Below are 19,834 nucleotides of genomic sequence, written 5' to 3'. Positions count from 1 at the left end.
CCAAGGTCCGAGAATTGAGAGGTGCAGTGGGAGTCCCTGGTAGTAACGACATATTCCGTAGCACAGAGGAGCAACTGGAAGGGTTTCCGTGCGATGGTGCTTTTTTTTTTTTTTTGCTTTTTTTTTTTGCCTTTTTTTTTTTCTGTTTTAAGCCATCGTTTTCTTTCTCTCAGAACTTCAAGCAAACTGTTAACCCAGAGTGAGTCTGGGGTTCCCAAAGAGCCACTCTCACGGGAGCATTTGCTAGTGTAAAGACTAAGCAGCTTGCTTTGGGGACAAGGGTTGGGGAGGGATGAGGAAGGAAGACAGGGTTTGCCCCCCACCCGTGTGCGTTCAGTGTGTGCCTTCCTACTGAGGAAGTTCCTCCTGGTTTTCTGAATAGCTCTGCACAAACTCACCAGTGCTGTGGAAATCATTAGCCCCACCATCTGAGAGGTTCATGGGTCTAGTGTGTATGACTTACCAGTAGCATTAAGACAAAAAGAAGGTATGCGACACCCGCTTTTTAATATTATTGGTTTTTTTAAACTCATCAGATGGAATGCGAAATGCTGCAGAGAGCCTGCCACCCGCAGACACCCACGTATTGTAAGGCACGCACACACATGAAAAAGCCCAGCATATCTTGCCAAAATTCTGCATGCTATTACTTAAAAAAAAAAATCTGTTGCAGTGTTAGCTACTGCTTGAATAATTTAGTCTTGCTGTCTTCCCCAAGAAAAGTACACTCCACTCCCAACAGACAGAGTTACTATGGTCTCCGAGAGCATTTGGAGCTGATATGAAGATAGAGATCCTTGTTAGAGGAAGAGGGGAGCCACTTCAGCAGGGAGAAAGCAGGCCGTAAGATCATGTTTGTTGAAGCTAAATTTGTACAATCGCAAAACAAAGAATTTGGCTCCTGGGGCAGCGACTTACATTGCTGGGTTCTCTATCTAGGATCAGGAGTGTTTTAGCAGTGATACTCCACCTGCCCCTGCAGGAAAGGCAAACGCATGACAGAGGAAGCGGCTGTTGGTTTATGAACAGGTTAGCATTTTAACAGTCACTCTGGACACAAGCATTACCACATTGGATCAGGCCACTATTCCCTGCAGCTTAGGATCCTGTCACCAAGAGATGCCAGCACCAGCTCTCCAGAGAAAATTGCAAGGAAAACCTCTAAATGGCGGTAACTTCCTAAGCCCAAGCAACCAAGCACACGGGCAGCCTCTCTCTCCCATTCAGCCAGGACCTAGCTAAGCTTGACTGCCGTGTCAAAACATGGCAAGGTTCATTTGCAGGCTGAAATATCCAGAACTGTAACTGTGATTCTTAATGCTAACAGAAACTGAAAGAATTCATGCACTTTAAAACAACAGGGACAACGCAGGATTATGCAGTCTGGTCACCTCCTGCATAGAGCTCACTAGCTGGGCTAAAACATGTTTACCAAAGACATAAATATCTTGACACTGTAAAGCAGCCATCATATTAATTGAGCTGTCCCAACAGTTGAGTATGGTGCTAAAGAAAAAAAAAAAAAACAAAAAAAAGCCAACAACAAAACCAAAGATCTATTTTTTTTATGCCTTAGCTGTCTTGAATCTACTTTCAACACTGAATTAGTGAATCTTTTATATATTTGCATTCCTAGACTGAATTATTCTTTATCATGACAAGCCTGCTCTTTACATAGGCACACAAACAAGTAGTTGTTTCTGCTACAGTTTGAGAAATAAATTGAGTTTTACAGAAGACAAGATTTTCAGGCATAGATTTAAGTCTTAGAGCTTTTGGGCTGTAATCGAATTTATCAGTATTCTTTTTAAAAAGCATGGCTGCTGCAAACAGGGCAGTACCAGTTTGACCACGTTATATATCAGAGGTCCTCTTTTATTAAAAAAAAAAAAAAAGCTTCTTTTCCTACATTAGATCTGTTCTCTGAGTTCAGCTCAGGTGAGTATCCAGCATCCTCTCCAATTCTCTGGGCAATCGCTTTCAAAAGGTACAAATAACCTTCCTTGGATAAATGTCTACACCTGCAATTATTTACATTTCACATATTCATTAATAAATCTGAGCCTTAGACCTTGAAATAAATGTTTAAGGTATTAAGAACTATTTGATTTCTTGCACCTTCCTCTGGAGTATCTAGCATTGGACGCTGTCAGAAAATAAGTAGAACTGAATGGTCCTCAGGTCTGATCCAGCATGGCAATTCCAATAAGCTTTCATTATTCTACATTCCTTATTTTTTGAATTCTGCCAAGATCTTAAATTCAGTGACAATACAAAAACATTCAGCTTTTGAAAAAACTACTCTTTCTACCAGTTTTGAGTTAACCTGCGGCATCCTTTACTGTCTTCTTCCTCATTACTCACTATATCTTGACCATTCATAGGCTCATGCCTGACCTTATGGAGAGTCATCCTTCCACTGGCCAGGGAAAAAGCAACTGTTGCAGGATAAGGTGTCAGGAATATGCGCCTGTCCCTGACTCCATGGAGGGCAACAGTACCCTCACATAGTAGTTGTGGCTGTCCTACAGGCTACTGCAACACAGAAATGAATAGCACATTTTACATCATTCCACGAGGAACCAAACTCACTCTGCAAAACAGCATGTAGCAATTCAGACTATGATGACGACAAACACCAAAATTAGTTTACTACATGCCAGTGCTTGGGATTAGGACAGTCCTGGAGCTTTTTTGAATGTGACTGCTGTCCTCCAAATATCTACCGGGTAATACACTGCCAATAAAGATGTATGAAAACGGTCAGCAGGGTCAGACAAACCCAATATAATGCAGGCAAATACAGTCACGAGACGGTATTTGGAAGGGATAAACATTGGAGCCTGGCCCATACTCCAAATGGAAGTAAAACCTTTACACAGGACTCAGGCTGGATTTGTATGAAACGCAGACCCGGGATTTCTCCCAAGGCGCCGCTCGTGACAGCCTCGTGCTGGGAACGCTCCGGCCGTCACTCCCAGGAAGGAAGAACACGAGCCCTCTCCCTCCCCAGTGCAAGGACTGCAAATGCTCCTAGACAGCAGCACTTAGCTCAGCTTTGCTTCTCTGTTTCATTACGGAGCATTTCCTAATAAAGCAGAACTGGGTCATCTTTAGAGCAACAAAGACGGACAGACAAGTTGCAGGTCAAAGGATATAGATTCTGACCTAAGAGCAGTGCTGAAGAGAGGTGGGTCTAAAACCACAGAAACACTCCATTTGGAAGGCCTACATGTTCAGACATAAGGTTTCATTTCAAGTCTTCAAGTGAATTAAATACACACATTGCCTGAATTGCCTGAGCCCAAAGCTAGATAGATATATGGCCACTGCAGCTGGCTTCTTTGAGCCCTGCTCTCAATATCAGACTGCACTCTAGAACAAAAAGGCCAAGGAATCTCTCCCCGCTTAATCTACTACAGAAGGTGCTGCAAGCTTATCTAGCAAAGATCAGGCCAGCTCCTTACATTGTATGGCTTCGGCCTCCATTTCATAAAAAGGGATGTAGACAATTTTTTCTTCCCTTTGGAGGCTAGTCTAAAGGAAAAGTCAATTTCTCTCTCTTGGGGAATTCTTTCCTACTTCCATTCTTTCTGAGAAAGTTGCCTGCAGAATATGATAAATAAAATTACTTAGGCAATACGAACATGGCATCCTCAGAATTAAAAGGCACAGTTCGGAAGGGATTTGCTGAATTATTTGTTGCTCCATCACACACACACAAACAAACAAACAGAAAAAAAAATATGAACAAGCCTCATCCCCTGTACTTTTAAACAGCAGAATACTCTTTTGTATCTGAATCTATTCCATTGCATTACTAGTGAACAGTCAGAGGGCACGGAACGCTAAGGCCACACTTTCAGCATTGACTTATACAAAAATTAGGAGAAGAATGTTTCAGTTTCGTTCTCCTTATATCCCAAACACTCCCAATATTAAATTAATGGACTTGATTAATCTTTGTTTTAAACCTTTTTAAACCGTCTCCAACAAAGAAAGCAAATCCATTGTGGGTAGCTGGCTCTCCTGTGTCCTACTGCCAGATGGTGAGGCATGAAGGTAATGGATAATATTCCTCATTCTTGGTAACAAAACACAAAGGGAGTGCAGAGAGCAGAATCTTCTCAGAAACTTTAGACTTCCTCTCTTTGTCTCCTTCTCAGAGTGCTATAACACATTGAGTCAATGGATGATGAACACCACGCAGACACATCCAGAAATTAGGAGAAAGAATCCACCAGCACCTTAAGCTGTTGTTTTTAACTATCAGAATTTTGGAAAACTGAAAATTGTTTCAATCAAGAACGTAACGTGGAAAAATTTAGACTTGCCCTCTTTCATCATGTGCAGAAAACTCTGGCACTATCAATGCCCTGACTCTCACCATCCAGACAAATTTTAGTTGTTATAATTGTTAGCCAATCTGCCGCTTAACGCAGCTGTGCAGAGCACTCTGTCCTTGTGGCCATGCTTACCCTGGGTAGGCAGGGATGGCTGTTGGAGGGACCGCCCGGACTGCTCCATAGACCGTCCTTCCTCGGCCCCGCAGGTGGGCTCCCCGGAACGCGGCCGCGGTGGTCGCTGCAGTTGGGTAGGGGAAGCCTGGAACTGCAAAGACAAACAGGGTGGAGGGTGAAGAGGATCCGCTCTGCTGCCCCACAGCCAGGCAGCTGCTTCAAGCAAGGTGACACGGGCAGCTCAGCGCTCTGCGCCCGTGCAGCAACGGGGCACGCGGAGAGCCCAGCACAGACACTTCCCGCGACGCTGCGGCCTTCAGAGGAGGGAGGGTTGCAGAGAGGTTTGGCATGCAAGGGGTTAATGCTTTGGCATGCCTCTCCCGTTACAGACCTGTTCTATATACTCCCTCCTCCCCTCTTTCCACACCATCATGCAGTCTAGTGAGAGCCCAAGACATACAGAGTTATCGAACACAGCAGGTGGCTCTTCCAATACTGCAGAGGGTCTTTAAAACTATTTGTCAAGAGGTCTTTAAAGTCAATCAACTTACATCAGAGTCTCTTCCCTCCTTTCCCCTCCCACTCTTTGCCACCCAATCCTCTGAACGTTCATTTTAAAGCCTGCAAGACAAGATAGCCCAGGTAACAGCAGCAGAAATTCCCCATAAAGTGCCACTTCACTGAGAGCCCCTATTTGTTGTAACAAATGTGATGAAAAACTGGCCCCACGCATGCTGGGCCCTGGTTTATTACACTTTATGCTGCAGTCAACTGGCTCAAGGTGAAATGCCATAAAACCTTAGAGGCATCTGCACACACGTAATCAACAGATACCAGTCACAAGGCACCAAGTCAAACCAACGTGCATCCAGGTGCATGCCACCAGGGGCCCTTCAGCAGGCTTGTGGTTTAACAGCTTGTATAATATGTACTTTAGGGATTTGCCCATTCTGTGATTTCAAATGGTGAAAAAAAATAGGACCAGCCCATTCCTCACACACACCCTCCCCTTGCTCTGCAGTCTCCTCATCTCTTAAGACGACCCATGCACCAGCATGGAAACACACTGCAGACAAAAAAAGTTGCAGCCACTGCACAGAATGTTTGGGCTAGAGATAAACATGTTCCTAACAGGACTCATCCTTTCAAGTATATATTATACAGACTGGAGAGAAGAAGGGTAACAGCTCATAGTTCACTCAAGCACAGTAACAACAGAGGGGCCAATGGGGCTACTTACTGATTAAAGGAATGTAAGTGTTAATACCCCCCCTTCCTGACAGGGGCACTGCGGCGTCATTGCCCAGCGAGACATCTGCTTGAAAGCTGGATGCTGATTTTATTTTAAAAAGAATAAAAAAGAAAAAAAGTAAAAATGTTATGAAGAAACAGCAAACAGAGAACACAAACAAACACCACTGCAGTTCAATGGCAGAAGTGGAAGTGTCTACTTAGGCTCTACCTGCATACAACTCAGGGCCGTACACCGCTCCAACCACAGGGCTCAACTTCCAACCTGAAACAACAAAGACTGCAGTGAATGCCAAAATCTACACCAAGAGAAGGAGCGAGCAGCGGGGTGTGGGGAACAGTCTCCTGGGCGCACCCCGGCTTCCCACGCACAGCCCTGCAACGGCCGCTTCCGCCTCGGTCCCCCTTGGTGTAGATGGAGGCCGACTGCCTTTTCTACGGTCAGGTTCTAGGCGTCGGATGCTGCATTGGAGGCAACAGCAGAAAACACCCAGCTGATCCACAGCAGACCTGTGTCTGAGGGGAACGCCAACTACCTTCTGTGCACCTTCCCCACAGGCGCAGGGCGACCCTGCATTCTCTACACGAAGCTTTCTGCGACTTCCCGCGGCTCCTCCGTGCGTTCACAGGGAAGGCCGTGGATCCGGACCCTGCCTAAACCCACCAATCCAGCCTGTGCTCCCAAGTAAGTCAATTTGCATTTTTTTTCAAAAGAAATCTCAGAACACATTGGCTGTCCTATTTGCTAGTGATCTGCTACAAGGCAACACAGTGATGGAGTTGAGATTTCCTCCCTCCCTGCATTACATAGACTATACTGTAAGAAAGCAGCCTATTCCTCTCATATTTCTCCCCTACATTTTATTTTTCTCTTTCCTGCCTTCTTTATGTTGTTTTTCAAATGCAAACATTCCTGCAGATCTGGCTTTTAAATCGTCTGGATAACTGGCATGAACCAAAAATCATCAACATAAAATGCTTGAGAGCAAAATGCTTGAGGAAGTTACTGGCCTGCCAGTGTAGAATGGGTATGAAGAAACTCCCACTCTCCATCGGGCAGATCCAAAAATGTCTCTCTCTTTCTCTTCCCTTTCTATCCAGCAACAGAAGAAAGGCGAGTAAAGCTAATAACACGATCTGGGCTGACTTCCAAAAAGAACTCTTTTCAGGAAAGACTTGATCTGTTCAACTGGCAATCACAGGAATTATTATTTAAATAAACCCATGTCCTTCCTCTGTCTTACTTTTCATGCCTTGAAGCCCTTTATGCACTTTTAACTCCTCTAACCACCTCAGAAGTGTCACCAGCAACTTACTGACCTGCAGCTCATCAATATCACATCTTCATCTGCTGGCAGAGAAAGGAGGAGACGTGCAGTACTCCTCCTGCACCCTCTGCAAGACTCACATGCCCATCTTGAAAGCAAATACCAGCTTGGGAGGTGTCAATAAGATGACCAGGGTCCCTCAAATTTAGTAATGGCTGTGTGACCACTAGTCAGTAACCTTAAGCCTGGCCCAATACCGAATATCTTTGCACAGTGTTAAAGCAGACATTGCTGGCTGCAAAAGCACATGAAGTATTCCTGACAGTTACGATAAATGATAACTATGGAAGCCAATTTCTGTTACCAAATAGTCCTATACAATTTCTGTCCATGCATTCAGGACAACACAACATGGCCCTACTGCCTTTCACTGCAAGAGTTCCTAGTTGCTCTCAGACATTTAAGCAGAATTCCAGTCTCTACCTCTCCCTATTTCTGCCCCTATTTGCACAGCTCTACAAACAAACAAAATTAAGTGATTTGACAAGAGCCACAGAACAAGACAGTAGCAGAGCCACAAATAAAATTCAGACTTTCTGACTCCCAAGTCTTATATTGTAACCAGTCAGATTCTCACACCAGACACTAGCTACACTTAGCTTCCCATCTGGTTGAAACTGTTTAGGAATGTTTCCAGAACAAAGGATTTTACTGCCTGTTTCAGAACAAAGATTCAGATTCAAAATCTATAGCAAAGCAGAATTCAGTTCTGTCAGAAAAAATATTTTTATGCTGTGTATATCTATGCAATAAAAACACTGAATAGACAGAAGATACCCAAAATGAAACACAATTATTTATTACACACACGACCTGTTTTTTATTTATTCAGATTCATTGAAAAGCTACTGAGGACCCAACTTGTAACAAAAAGTTAACAAATAGTCCCCATGTCTGTGTTTCCCTGGCTACCTGGGATGGAGACATTTTACACTTAGAATGGAAGTTGAGGTATTTCCAGTTGTACCCCAGATTATGCTCCTACATTCGTATCGATTTCAGTGAAGGTAACAAGACTCAAAGGTGCTGCATATGCCACTGCACAGTAGTGCAGCATCAGCCTGCAACAGCGTCAGCCAACACATCAACCCTTGGGTGCTACTAACTGCCACACTGGACCTGCTCAGCTTCTCCATCTGTAAAACAGGATGTCTCTATGAGCACTTCGCATTATATCTAAGAACAATGCTATGGAACACACTGGTTTTTTTTTTTGTTTGTTTTTTGTTTTTTTTTGAGAAGAGGCCCTGACTTTTCCCACTTCTCCCGTGCCAGGAAACCTTCGTCTTCCTCCAACTCTTTCAGCTCATCGTTAGCACAAACAGCCTCTCTTACCGTTTGCATACGGTGTGACCATCTTCTTATTGGTCATCACTCGTGCTGTGGCATTGTTAACCTAGAAGTAAGAAAGGGGAGGGGAAGGAGAGGGAAGGAAGCACAGGACGTTAGGGAAAATGATGGAAAACCCTCAGATATCACACACACTATACTTGTCTGAGCAAAAAAATTAAACGAGAATGCAATGTTTAAATTACTTTTAACAGTTGCCATTTAATTATAAACATTACAGCTAAATGTGGCGTTTTAAATTATGCATTAAACAAAAGGCCAACGAGAGTAAAGTACAGATTCACAGACATCCAGCCACCCTTGGCATGTGGTTCTTTCCAGCTCATCACTCTTGCAGGGAAAGTCTCCCACTGTTTTGTCCAGATTCTGGCAGAATGGCAGTGATAACCTCTGCACTCCAGGACATGGAAACTGAAACAGGTGATGCAGAGACCGACTCATTTCTCACGCTCACCATCAAACCAGGCCCAGAGACCTCAGGGAAACACACCCTTCACACGGAAAGGAAACCTGGAGATTAGCTTTAGATTTGAATACTCAAGGCCTAAGGAGATTCTGGGAACATACCAAGCATTTACATGCTCTATATTCCCCAGCTTCTTCCTCATCTTCAAGCCTTTTTCTGCTTATTCCCTCCCACTACCCCAACAAAAAAAAATCTCTGGAAGCAAAAAGGGGAAAAATTCTATAGCAGTAGAAGCTGTGTCTTTTTTTTTTTTGGTGCCCTCCACCCTCTTTCCAGAGCTTTGTACAGTTCCAAGCATTTTGATTGCTCAAGCAGGTGGGGTGTTATTACCACAGAGATGGTGCTGATAAAGAAAAGATGGACCAGTTTGGAAGGCAGGTTACTGCAGCCCCATGTCAGACAGCCTCAAAGTTCTTGCAAAGAGGGTGAAGACTTAAGTCTTTATAAAGCATCAAGAATTTATCAAAACACATGCCAAATGGGACACTCAAGGCCAGGCTTAAGAAGAAAGAAATTTATAATAAAAATTGCTCTTGGCCCTTTGAGACTTACGGCATGATGAGCTTATAAGGTGAGGAGTCTGGAACTATATTTACTCTAGTTTTGGCCCTAAAACAATTGAAACATTACACATTTAAAAAAGAAAGAATGGGAAACAACAATGATGAGACTGAGAGCATGCAGTTAAACACACACAGATAAAAGAAAGAAAGAAAAAAAAAACACAACTGATTTGGGGGGTGGGAAGGGAGGAGGGAGGAGATAGGGTCTCACAGACAGTCATTAAGATGGAGCGAGTGCCTGAAATCAGCTGCTATAGCAAAGTGCAACACAAGCACTTAAAGGAAAAAAATTGCCAGAACCAATCAGAAACCACCAGTCAGCAAAGAGACCAACAGCTGCGTTTAACCGAGTAAAGAAATAAACTGGGGAGGGGAGAAAGAGAGAAAGGGAAAGAGAGGAAGCAAACAGTAACAGCTACAAACAGGTCTCAGGAGGAGAGAGCAGCAGAAAGAAGGGGCAGGAGAGAAAGAAGAGGAAATGGGTGCATTAATAAAAACCAGCCAAACTGGAGTTCAGTAACTCTGAGTAAGATGTGCAAGGGGAAATCACCATGAAGTCAGTAATCAAACAGCTCAGACTGCTACAAAACGATATGTACATCCAAAGTCCAGGCGGCATTACTCAACAGCATTGAAAATAAAAGGGGAGAGGGGGAAAGGAGGCGGGTGGGGACAACAAGTCAAATCACATTTTGTAGTGTTAATGTGAGATGGCAGATGGATTTTTTCTTTCTTATTTAATTTTGTTTTCTTTTTTGGTAATTTTTAAGAAAAATTGAAAAAAAAATAAAGAAAAGCTTCTTCTCTAGTGCTTTTGTTTCACTTACCGCCAACTCGTACCATCGCCAGCATTGTGTATAGTTACCATGGAAAGAGTGAGTCAAGTGAAGGGCCCTAAACGCTAAACCATTGAAAAGGGAAATAAAAAAAAAAAAAACAAAAACAAAACAAAAAAAGGCAAAATATGCAGACATCTTACTCAAAACGGCGGCTTTTTGTTTTAATCTTTGTTCAATATTTTGTACTTTTTTTTTTTTTTTTGGTAAAGAAAGAGGGAGAAAGGGAAGACGCCAGTTAGCCTCCAACACAGCGGAATAAACAAAACGTGGTGAACACCCCGTATGTCTGAAAATATGGCTACATTGGCCAGCCAATGTCAACCACTTGCTCTTCTGCAGCGAGAGCTTTTCTCGCTGGGAGCTTTAAGGAGGGATTTTCACTGCTCAGGCTCTCGACTGCTGCGCGGAGCCCGCCCGGGACCCCTGCCCCTTCCACCCTGCCCTCCCGCCACGGGCATCATCGCACGCTTGTATGGAGGAGAACTGACCTCTGCGGAAAGAGAGGATACTGGCTGGCCCCCTGCTTTCGTTTTGGACACAGAGTTAGATATCGGACAGTACTCTCTCAGTTAGTTTTTGTTCAGGCCTGATAACAGGAAATCGGAGCCTCGCAAACTGAAGCAAAGGAAAAATCAAGACAGCAGAAGGGCAAAAATTTGGAGTGGGTGGGAAAAAAAATAGAGAAAAAAAAAAGAAAAGGAAAATACCCAAAACAACAATAAAAAATATTTTGTAAGGGGTATAAACTTTTATACATTTCAGTGCAGGGAGGTGAAGGACACAGACACAAACACACACGCACACACAAGACTGGGATCCAAATGTGAAATAAGTGAGGCAAGACACAAAAAGGAAATCAAAAGAATAAATATAAAGAAGAAATTGAATTACTGAAGACATGCACCTCGATTTTACGGCCCTCTACCACGGTGCCGTGTAATTTCTCCCTGGCCCTGTCTGCATCAGCACTATTCTCGAAAGTTACGAACCCGAATCCCTGCATGCAGCGGGAGAAGGGGGGAAAACATGCACATCGTTATATATTGAAATACTGATCTCTAGGTAAATAGAGAAAAAATATCACAGTATGAAATCGACATCAGCACAACTCAGCAATAACCTCCTAGAGTCACATTGTTGGTTCATGCATGTTTCATAAATGAAAGAAATCAAATTCAATAAAATAAAGGAACTGTAATCATAATAAGAATAAGAAGAGTAATTAAAAAAAAAAAAAGAAAACATAAAAGCAATTGAGGCCAGACCAAAAAAGAAGTACAAAGTTACTCGAGACAATTTTTTTTCTTTTAAACACTAAGCCCTGCTCCAACACAGGAAAGGTGGTTAAGCCCAAACCGGGCTTCTCTCTTGTCCCTGATAACTCTCACATGCTTTTGCAGGATTCCCCCAACCACCCCACCCCAACACAGCACAGGACATGAATACTGAGAAGCGCTTGGTTCTCTTGAGAGACCGCTACGAGAGAGAGCGGCGATCTGAGTTCAGGCATGGCATCAGGAATTCTGCGAAGCTTTGGGCAAACCACACACTGAACCTTGCTTTTCCCACCTGTAAAATGGAGACAATAACAATTACCTACCTTAGGAAAGTGTGGAGTGGAAGGGCTGTTTGCAAAGCATCGCTTGTAAGCTCTTCAGGGCACAGCTCATGTCTACGTCTATGCCTGTAACTTCCCTAGCAATGCATTAGGCCCTGAGAGTATAAGCAGGGCATCTAGGTGGCACCGAAACATAAACATTACACAAAAGGAAGATTTAAAAGTATTATGCATTATTCTAGTCAAAATCACTTACATGTTTCAGAATTTTTCTATCTACAAGTATCGCAGTGGGCTTGCGGGCAAATCTGAACACCAAAACGTTGACTGCATTAGTAAAAACAGGTTTTATCTGACCCTCCCCACCTACTACTATCACCTCCCTCCTATCTTGCCACCCAGTTTTGTTCTGAGGTGGCGAGCGCTGTGCCAAGGGTGCTAAAAATCTCTACCTCGAGACTGAGCCTGAGAAAAAATGAATGAACCCTCAGCTGGTGCAACGACAGAAGCTCAAGGACTATTAAAGTGCTCCTCCAAGAGGAGCTGAGGGTTACTTGGGCCATGGAGACACGTGCAACACTCCCGTCCTACACGGTCACACCAGTGCCAACTCGCAGAGTCCCGTAACCGTGCGGACAGGAGCCCGTGCTCCCTCCCATGGAGATGCGCCTGCACTCACTGCCACCGGAACAAAGCTGGCATGGCTACAGGGACTAGCAGTTTAGCTATTCACAAATGGCATCTTACTACAGAAAACTGTGATGAGAGACTCTTCACGCTGCTAAACAGCAGGGGCAAACAAAAAAATGTCACTACAGTCTGTCTTTTTTAACCTTTTCTTTTTTTTTGAGGTATCTGAAGAACAGGAGTAGCTAGTTCCTGTAGCTCAATTACCAATTTAATGTACAGACAGTAATCTCTGCTGGCACTAATACCCTTGGGAGCAGCAAGAGCAAAGCTTGAATTTGATGCAATGGAAACTCTTGCTATTACGGAGAGCTAGGTAATGTGAGTGATATAAGCTGTGCCTTGTCACCAAAATGGCATGCCAGCCTTGCAGCCCCTTCCTCGCAGCTCAGGGTCAGTATGTATGGACTGAACGGGAAAAAAACAGCATTTTGATTTCTAAGCAGTGTTAGCAGCAAGACGCAAGCAAGCCATCATTCCTTAAGTGCTCTTTAAAGGTTTCTACAGTAAGAATCTTACAAAGCCCAAGCCATTTGACATGTGCATGCTGGTCTTCATCATCCACAGCTAGGTACCCAGCGCAAAAATGTTATACATTTGTGAAGTGCAGCTTTTTATTATTTCATGAACAGCAATAATAAAAGAACATAGCTCAGATTTGTAATGTTGAAATCAATAAGAGATCTCCTACGGGCTCCAACCCAATAATCTAAAGCTTCAGATAATTTAATGTTTCTAGTTATTAAAAAGAAAGCTATATAAACAAACAAACTGTGCCTTTTTCAGAACAGCATAAAAGTTTTCTGTTGAAATGATTTAAAACTTGGGCTGCAACAGAGAAGGACTTGTAAGTCAGGCCCAATGTACTCAACTCTTGAATATGTTGTAGACAATTAGGATGGGAGGTTAGAGCAAGGTCGAGTATGAAGGGGGGTGTGTATTGTATCAGCTTTAAAGAACTCCTACAGAAAAGGAAAAACTGAGAAACAGAGCAATACGTTTCCCTCTGTTCTATGTAACGAGTTAAGAAAAAAAAAATCTTGAAAATTCTGGGGGAGAAGAGGAGGTAGATACTCCGATAGGAAGTTCTCCATTTCCCCTGCTCTCTATTTACTTTTTGTTTGTTTTGTTGTTCTAGAAGATGCTTTGGAGACTGAATGGGATTTATGTCTTCTGCGATGACGTGAACCGAAAGCTGGAGAACAGAGGCAAGGTAATTTTTTAAACATTATCTGTGCAGAATGGAACCAAACTAAAACTATTTTAATTCACATTTATGGATAATCAGTGAAGTCTGTATGGGATTTTTAAAATAAACATCATCAAATGCCTTCAAATTGATTTTGAATGTTCCATATTTTTAGTAAGTTATATCAAGCTAGGGTACAATCCACATGCAGACTATATCCAAGTAATAAACAATGTGAATTAAAACAGAATTAATTATTTTGATTCCAAATAACATAGCTCATTAACCAGAATTCCTGGTTTATTGACAGATCAGTCCTTTGCTTGTACAGCTCTGCTGAAAATCATTTTATATCAATACTGAATTAACATTTCACAGCTAGCTATGGTAGAGCTGGTATTAGTCCCCTTGGTTAAAGTCTTCTTAATGCATCTCTTGGACTTCCAAATTTTCCTTAGGAAAAAGGAGGTGAGCCAAGCTTGACATTTCCATTATTTCTAAGTTTTAAAATGAGCAATTATACACGTGGGAGAAAAAGAATATTTAATTTAATTCCTTCTCACAGATGACCTGCAAAGAACAGGGATTAATTGTACCTAAATACATATACAACAAGCAATTCTTGTTTCTGCCTCCCAAGGTTGTCTTGTCCTTGCAAAGGAGCAGCAGATTAACAGTATTGGCTACTTTAGATTTATAGCAGGTACTGGCTGCCCCCACAGAGGCAGCAAACCATGGAGGTGGAGGAAGGGAAGATACAATCCTGTATCAAAGAAGATTTAAGGTTTCTAAAATCCTGATTATACAAATAACTGGGGTTTAATAAGTCTATTATGATAACAACGCTGAATTTTTCAACAGTTTCCTTCCACCAACAACTGCCAGGGACTTCTTAAAAGCATGAAGTAAATTCAAGCCTCAACGTACCCGGCAAGCACTAAACATTCCCAGACATCTCTAGAACTTGTGAGTAATTTGTGGTGCCAGACTAACCCCTTTTTCACCCAAAGGTTTATTCAAAGGGCCTGAAGAGACCGAGTAACTGTCACCCTTTTAGTCTGGCCTCAGACTCTGCAATAAATAACAAGCAACATGATGAGCAGTGTAAAAAAAATAAAATAAATGTATATATATATAATATTTGAATGCTTCCATCTCTGAAGAATGAGAAATAAAATTTACCATGTGACCGTAAAGGGAGAAATCAAAAGCAGACGGTTCTCCTGGGTGTGGCCAGAACACAGAAATTAAACAAAAAATAAAGAAAACAACAACAAAAAAAGAAAATAAAACAAAAAAATACAGAAAATAAAAACAAAGGAAACGAAACAGCGCCCCTTGAAATCCATGCATTGTTAACCCTTCATTTGTCACTGAGTTTATATGACAGTCACCTCAGTAGCAGCATCTTTGTATTGTACCACTAGAACACGCAGCCGTTGAAGGGCCTTTCCTTCATCTGCTGCCAATACCAATTGTTTAAGGAGCTGGGATTTTTGTTTTTCCATCTTACTTCCATATACAGGTCATCTTTTAGGAGACTTAAAAAGATGGCCAAGGAAACAAAGAACTTTTGGCTACCCGTCTCCAAGGCTTTTGAAGGCAGTAGGAGAGTTTCAGCTGTGATCCACCTGAGATGAGCAGGCCCGGATGAGCCAACAGAGATGCAGCAGGAGCTCCAGGAACACACACGTTGCTGAGGTTACACAGTCATGCACGCTTTAAGTTGGTGAGGGAAGTCATTGTAAAGCGAAGGTGCCTTTATTCCTGCAGCACTACCAGCTCCTCCTGCCCCACACCAGACCCTGTGCGCGCGCAGCCTCGGGAGCCAGACCCGCCAAGAAACAAACAGACAAAAAGCTCTATTTTTTAAATCAGCAGGGTTATTTTTAAGCTGGATCACTTCCCCAGTCCAGGTTGTTGTATTGGTCCACTGCCAATCGCTCCAGCAAAACCAGCAAAAGAGGCAGAGGGCAGGAATGAATGGCGGGAACCAGGCCAAGGCTGCCGCTGCGCGAAAACTTCTGCCTTCAAAGAGCAGCTCCAGCCAATTCAAACCAGAGGTTTCGTGGCCCCACATTTTCCAAGTTGTGCACTCCCTCTCCTTGTCTTGATCGAGCAGGGCTGTGCATCTGTCCATCCTACCATGTGGTGAGTAGGCAGCGTCACAGCTTCACCCCCCTTACCCCCACTACCAGAAAAATCAGGGTGTTAGGCAGGGAGAGGTAGAGTCAACCCAAAAGACAACCTTGTGTGCGAAGTAGCCCTACAATCTGAAATGAGGGCAGCAGTTGGGGTCACTAAAGCTGCACCAGCTTGCTGCAACTGACAGAAGACTCACAAGTAACAGTAACAAAATCTGTTTCAGAAATGCTGTAAATGTATCCTCCAAGAATCTCTAGTCCCTTGATGGATATTTTACTTTGGATTTCTTCCTGCAGCTCAGTCCAGGACACTTCCTATGTACCTCAGAGGCCATCCTTTTTGAAAGACCCCCGTGTCCCAAGAGGAAGGCAGTGGGGAACATAAACTTACACTACCCTGCAACTATGAGCTTGCAATCTGCTGTAAAATTACTTCTTGATATTTAAAAATCTAAAACTGCTCCCTCCGCAACCAAAATTTTGCTGTGTGCTCAAGCACTGTTGGTCTCTGAACGTCACAGAGGGCCCGTCTCTGCGGCCACACCGTGCACAGCTGGGGAGCAACGCGCTAGATTCCTCTCCACCAGTTTCTCGAATGTCACCAGGATCTTATGTAAAGCACCGCACGGGCAAACTGTGCCCACTTGTTCAGTTTAAGAACGATGTCAAAACAGGAGGTGCCTCTACTGACCAGGGGAGCAGGAATCCTTCCTCTCAGCTTCCTCCAGAGCCGTTTCATTCACAGTTCAGCCAAGTGCACAGTAAAAAGCAACCATGAGCAGAGCACTATCTAAAGGCACTTTAGGTGACTCAGAGCTAGGATTGGAATGGCAAACAGAACACAACTGAAACAAATAGCTAGTTTCCTAGAAACAACAAGGACAAAAAAGAAACCTTAGTGAAGACTGGAGTCATTCTATTATACAAGCTGAAGAATAACACAGGATGAAAGACAAGTGGTCTTTAAAATTTGTGTGTTGTTTCCAATATGGAGCAAAACAGCATCAGTATGAAGGCAGCCAGGGCCACAGAAGCATGCTCAACAGAATCAAGGCAGAAATCCAGCTAAGAAACACAGATCAGCATTGCTTGCACAAGAGAACCAGCACACAGCTCAAAACCAATTATTAATCACCTCCTCCTCTGCTGTGATAGAGCAGGTCAACAAATACCGTTTTCCAAGCAAAGCATAAGAACCCAAGGTTTTAAGCAGCTGTGATGTAAATGAATTGCTCCTGGTTGGTCCTGCAGAGACCCCGCACACGTCGCTCATTTCACGTATTTCCTTCAGAAACACCATTCTGGCTGTGGAAGAAAACTGGCTGCTCATCTCAGGTGGACCCCAAAGGAAGAAGACAAAGGGAGTATTTTCGGCACTCTCCCCTACTGGCCAGTGCTGCCGTGATTCCAGCAGGGAATTCCTGCCACAGCAGGGCAGGGACAAAGCGCTGCTTGACCCCATCGTACGCTGCGTGGGGACGAACCCTGGGCAATTTGGATTTTAGCATTGTACCTTTTAAATATTGACAAAACAAATACACAAACTATACACCCTTAGGAGCCCGGGGAAGGGAAGGGAGCATTGAGAACACAGCACAAGGCAGGCAGCAGGAGCATCTGCTTTCGGATTCCCAAAAGAGAGGAGGAGGAGAAGAAGAGAGAGAGGTTTCATATCATTAGATTAGAATGGAAACCACAGGGCAGGTAAATGCATTCAGATTTTTTTTCCTAGGGTGGAGGAAGAACCCAAGAGTGAGTGAGTGGCCTCCAGAAAGATCCATTTCCTTTGCTTCACCATCAGATCACCAAACTGCTTTTTTTTTTTTTACCATTATGTGAATACCAGGTGCTTCGTGCAGCTACACCCCACTCAAACACTGGGGCCTCCCATTTTCATGCTAAGCAGGAATAATCTCGCATTATTTTTAAACCATGAATTATTTGGGGTAGAGAAGGATACAAAGATACCACAAAATCATTCTTTGGGTGTTTTCTCATTCTGTTCAGATTCTGCCCCATCCCTTGCATAAACAGCTATCAGTTTTGCAACCACTTTTTGTTGTTAGTTGACAAAAAAGCAGTAGAAAACTGTGTTGTCAACAACTGGAAGAACATCTCTTTGGATTGTTTTCTTTTTCATATATTTAATAGAGTTCAGGATAAAACTCTTTGAGGAACTCTTCAGCAATAATTTTTGTTTTAACTGAAAACCAGAAATCTTGGTCTTTAACAGATGTACAAGATGTAATTTTCATAGTCATAAATCAAACCTTCACAAAAAGCCCCCAGTGTTTGTATTGCCTAGAGGGAAAAGGGCAGCTGTGGGTGTTTAATACAGGGCTATATGGGTGAAAGAGTGTGAATATATGGGGAGAAGAAAACAGTGTGCTGAAAAGCATGGAAATAGAGGGGGATGAGGGAGGGAGCTCCATGTCTTTGTCAGGACAGTTATTTTTGTCGTTCTTTATGCAATTAGTTTCAAAACGCAGAGATTTGCTAGAGACCAGAGGCTATTCCCAATGCCAAATAGAAATGACTAAAATCAGGAAATTCACAGATAGTTCTGGCCTATAAATTTGTCAGCAAGGAGAAGAATAAATGTCACAGAATCACAGAATGGTTGAGGTTGGAAGGGACCTCTAGGGATCGTCCAGTCCAACGCCCCTGCTCGAGCAGGGAGAAATTTCTATAAACTCATCTGATTGCTTTGGTAAAGCATGTAGATTTTTGTCCAAAAGGAAGTAAAACCCTCAAACTAAGACATAGAGACATCTATTTCTTCAGATTATTATTATTTTTTTTTAAAGTATTAGACACAACTGAAGGAAAGGGAAAAGTGCTAAATCTCACTTCTTATGTTTATACACCAACTGCTTTCTGGTTTCCAGATAATACAGAGACTGAAGAACCTCAGAGTCCACCTTGGGGAACAGCGCTGAGGATTTGCAGAGGGCTCTGAACATGAACATACTCCATAAGACATGTTGAAGCAAAGAGGCCACCTTAAGACAGTGAACCTCAAATCCAAGGGAAAGGCATAGACTCTACAATGAAGCTGCTTAGCTGAATCGCAACATCAAAATCTCATGTGTGCATGCACACATGTGTGCACACGTGTGTGGGGGTAGTAGGGAAATTTTGTTTTAATTGAAAATGGGAATCTTAGCATTGATTAAGTCAAGCAGAGTATAGACATGCACTGTGCAAGCTTCCCCCATAGAGCTTTGGCAATGCACCTCGCTCCTGACCTGCAAAACTCCCTGCTATTCCAGTGCTGAACCTCCTGGGCAGAGAGAGAATCACATCAATTTGTCATTGTGGTGATATTGGTTATGTGATGAGAACCAATTGCCAATTAGGATAAAGATCACTGAATCTCTCTGCCTTTGACCTAAGCAACATTTGAAATCTCATCTCTACAGTAATAAATTACCATTAACACTCAGCAAAACCTCCCTCTTAGCATATCTTTAGAACAAAAATAGGTGTGCAAATGTAAATTAAGTGGGGAGAGGTCCATGTGGGGCAGGGCAGGACAAATGAAGATTCTTTAATTAATTATCAAATATCTCAGACATGAAAGGTCAGTATCTCAGAAATACTCAAGAATTTTGAAAATGAGAGTTTAAAAAATATCCTTCCATATTGAGATATTTCATAATGAAATATTACAGTCTCTACGGAATTAAAAATGTGGTTTGGGGGTTGGATGTTTTTAAGTTCCTATCACACAAAGCTGCTTTAGCTTATTTTGCTTCCCCATAGGACACTCCATTGCCAGTGCAATAAGAACTAATTGGTATAAAGGCTCAGGTAGCTCCCTATTTGTAAAAAGGGCTGGGGAACCTGATCCCATTTTAGACAGGACTGTCCAGGAGCATTTGGACATAGGGTCCAGAAATGACCCTGCTCATCTGAGTCTTGAATCAGAGGGAGCAGGAGACAGTCCCAAAATAGCTTTTCCCTTCCCGCCACCCCCCACACTAAATCTTGTCGATC

General features: G+C 43.0%; 1 protein-coding gene across 11 annotated transcripts in view; it reads right to left on the bottom strand.

Moving 5' to 3' along the window:
* RBFOX2 (RNA binding fox-1 homolog 2) overlaps positions 1-19,834 on the bottom strand; it is a 162,833-nt gene that overhangs the window by 11,482 nt on the left and 131,517 nt on the right. For 8 of the 11 annotated variants that reach the window (XM_088531921.1, XM_088531913.1, XM_088531922.1 and 5 more), the window contains 5 exons: positions 11,162-11,254; positions 8,375-8,435; positions 5,923-5,976; positions 5,701-5,793; positions 4,479-4,611 (listed from right to left, as the gene is read on the bottom strand). In XM_088531921.1, coding sequence (XP_088388047.1) covers positions 4,479-4,611; positions 5,701-5,793; positions 5,923-5,976; positions 8,375-8,435; positions 11,162-11,254 — 434 coding nt within the window. Of the gene's footprint in view, positions 1-918; positions 977-4,478; positions 4,612-5,700; positions 5,794-5,922; positions 5,977-8,374; positions 8,436-11,161; positions 11,255-19,834 lie in introns of all 11 variants that reach the window. The other 3 variants (XM_088531916.1, XM_088531915.1, XR_015913779.1) reach the window with 2 other exon arrangements.

This window comes from Tinamus guttatus, unplaced genomic scaffold (assembly GCF_059628265.1).
Source record: "Tinamus guttatus ecotype Peru unplaced genomic scaffold, ASM5962826v1 Tinamus_guttatus_pri_ptg000439l, whole genome shotgun sequence".
Classification (NCBI taxonomy): domain Eukaryota; kingdom Metazoa; phylum Chordata; class Aves; order Tinamiformes; family Tinamidae; genus Tinamus; species Tinamus guttatus.
The sequence above is the reverse complement of the archived record's forward strand: the minus strand, read 5'-3'. Positions and strand labels throughout refer to the sequence as shown.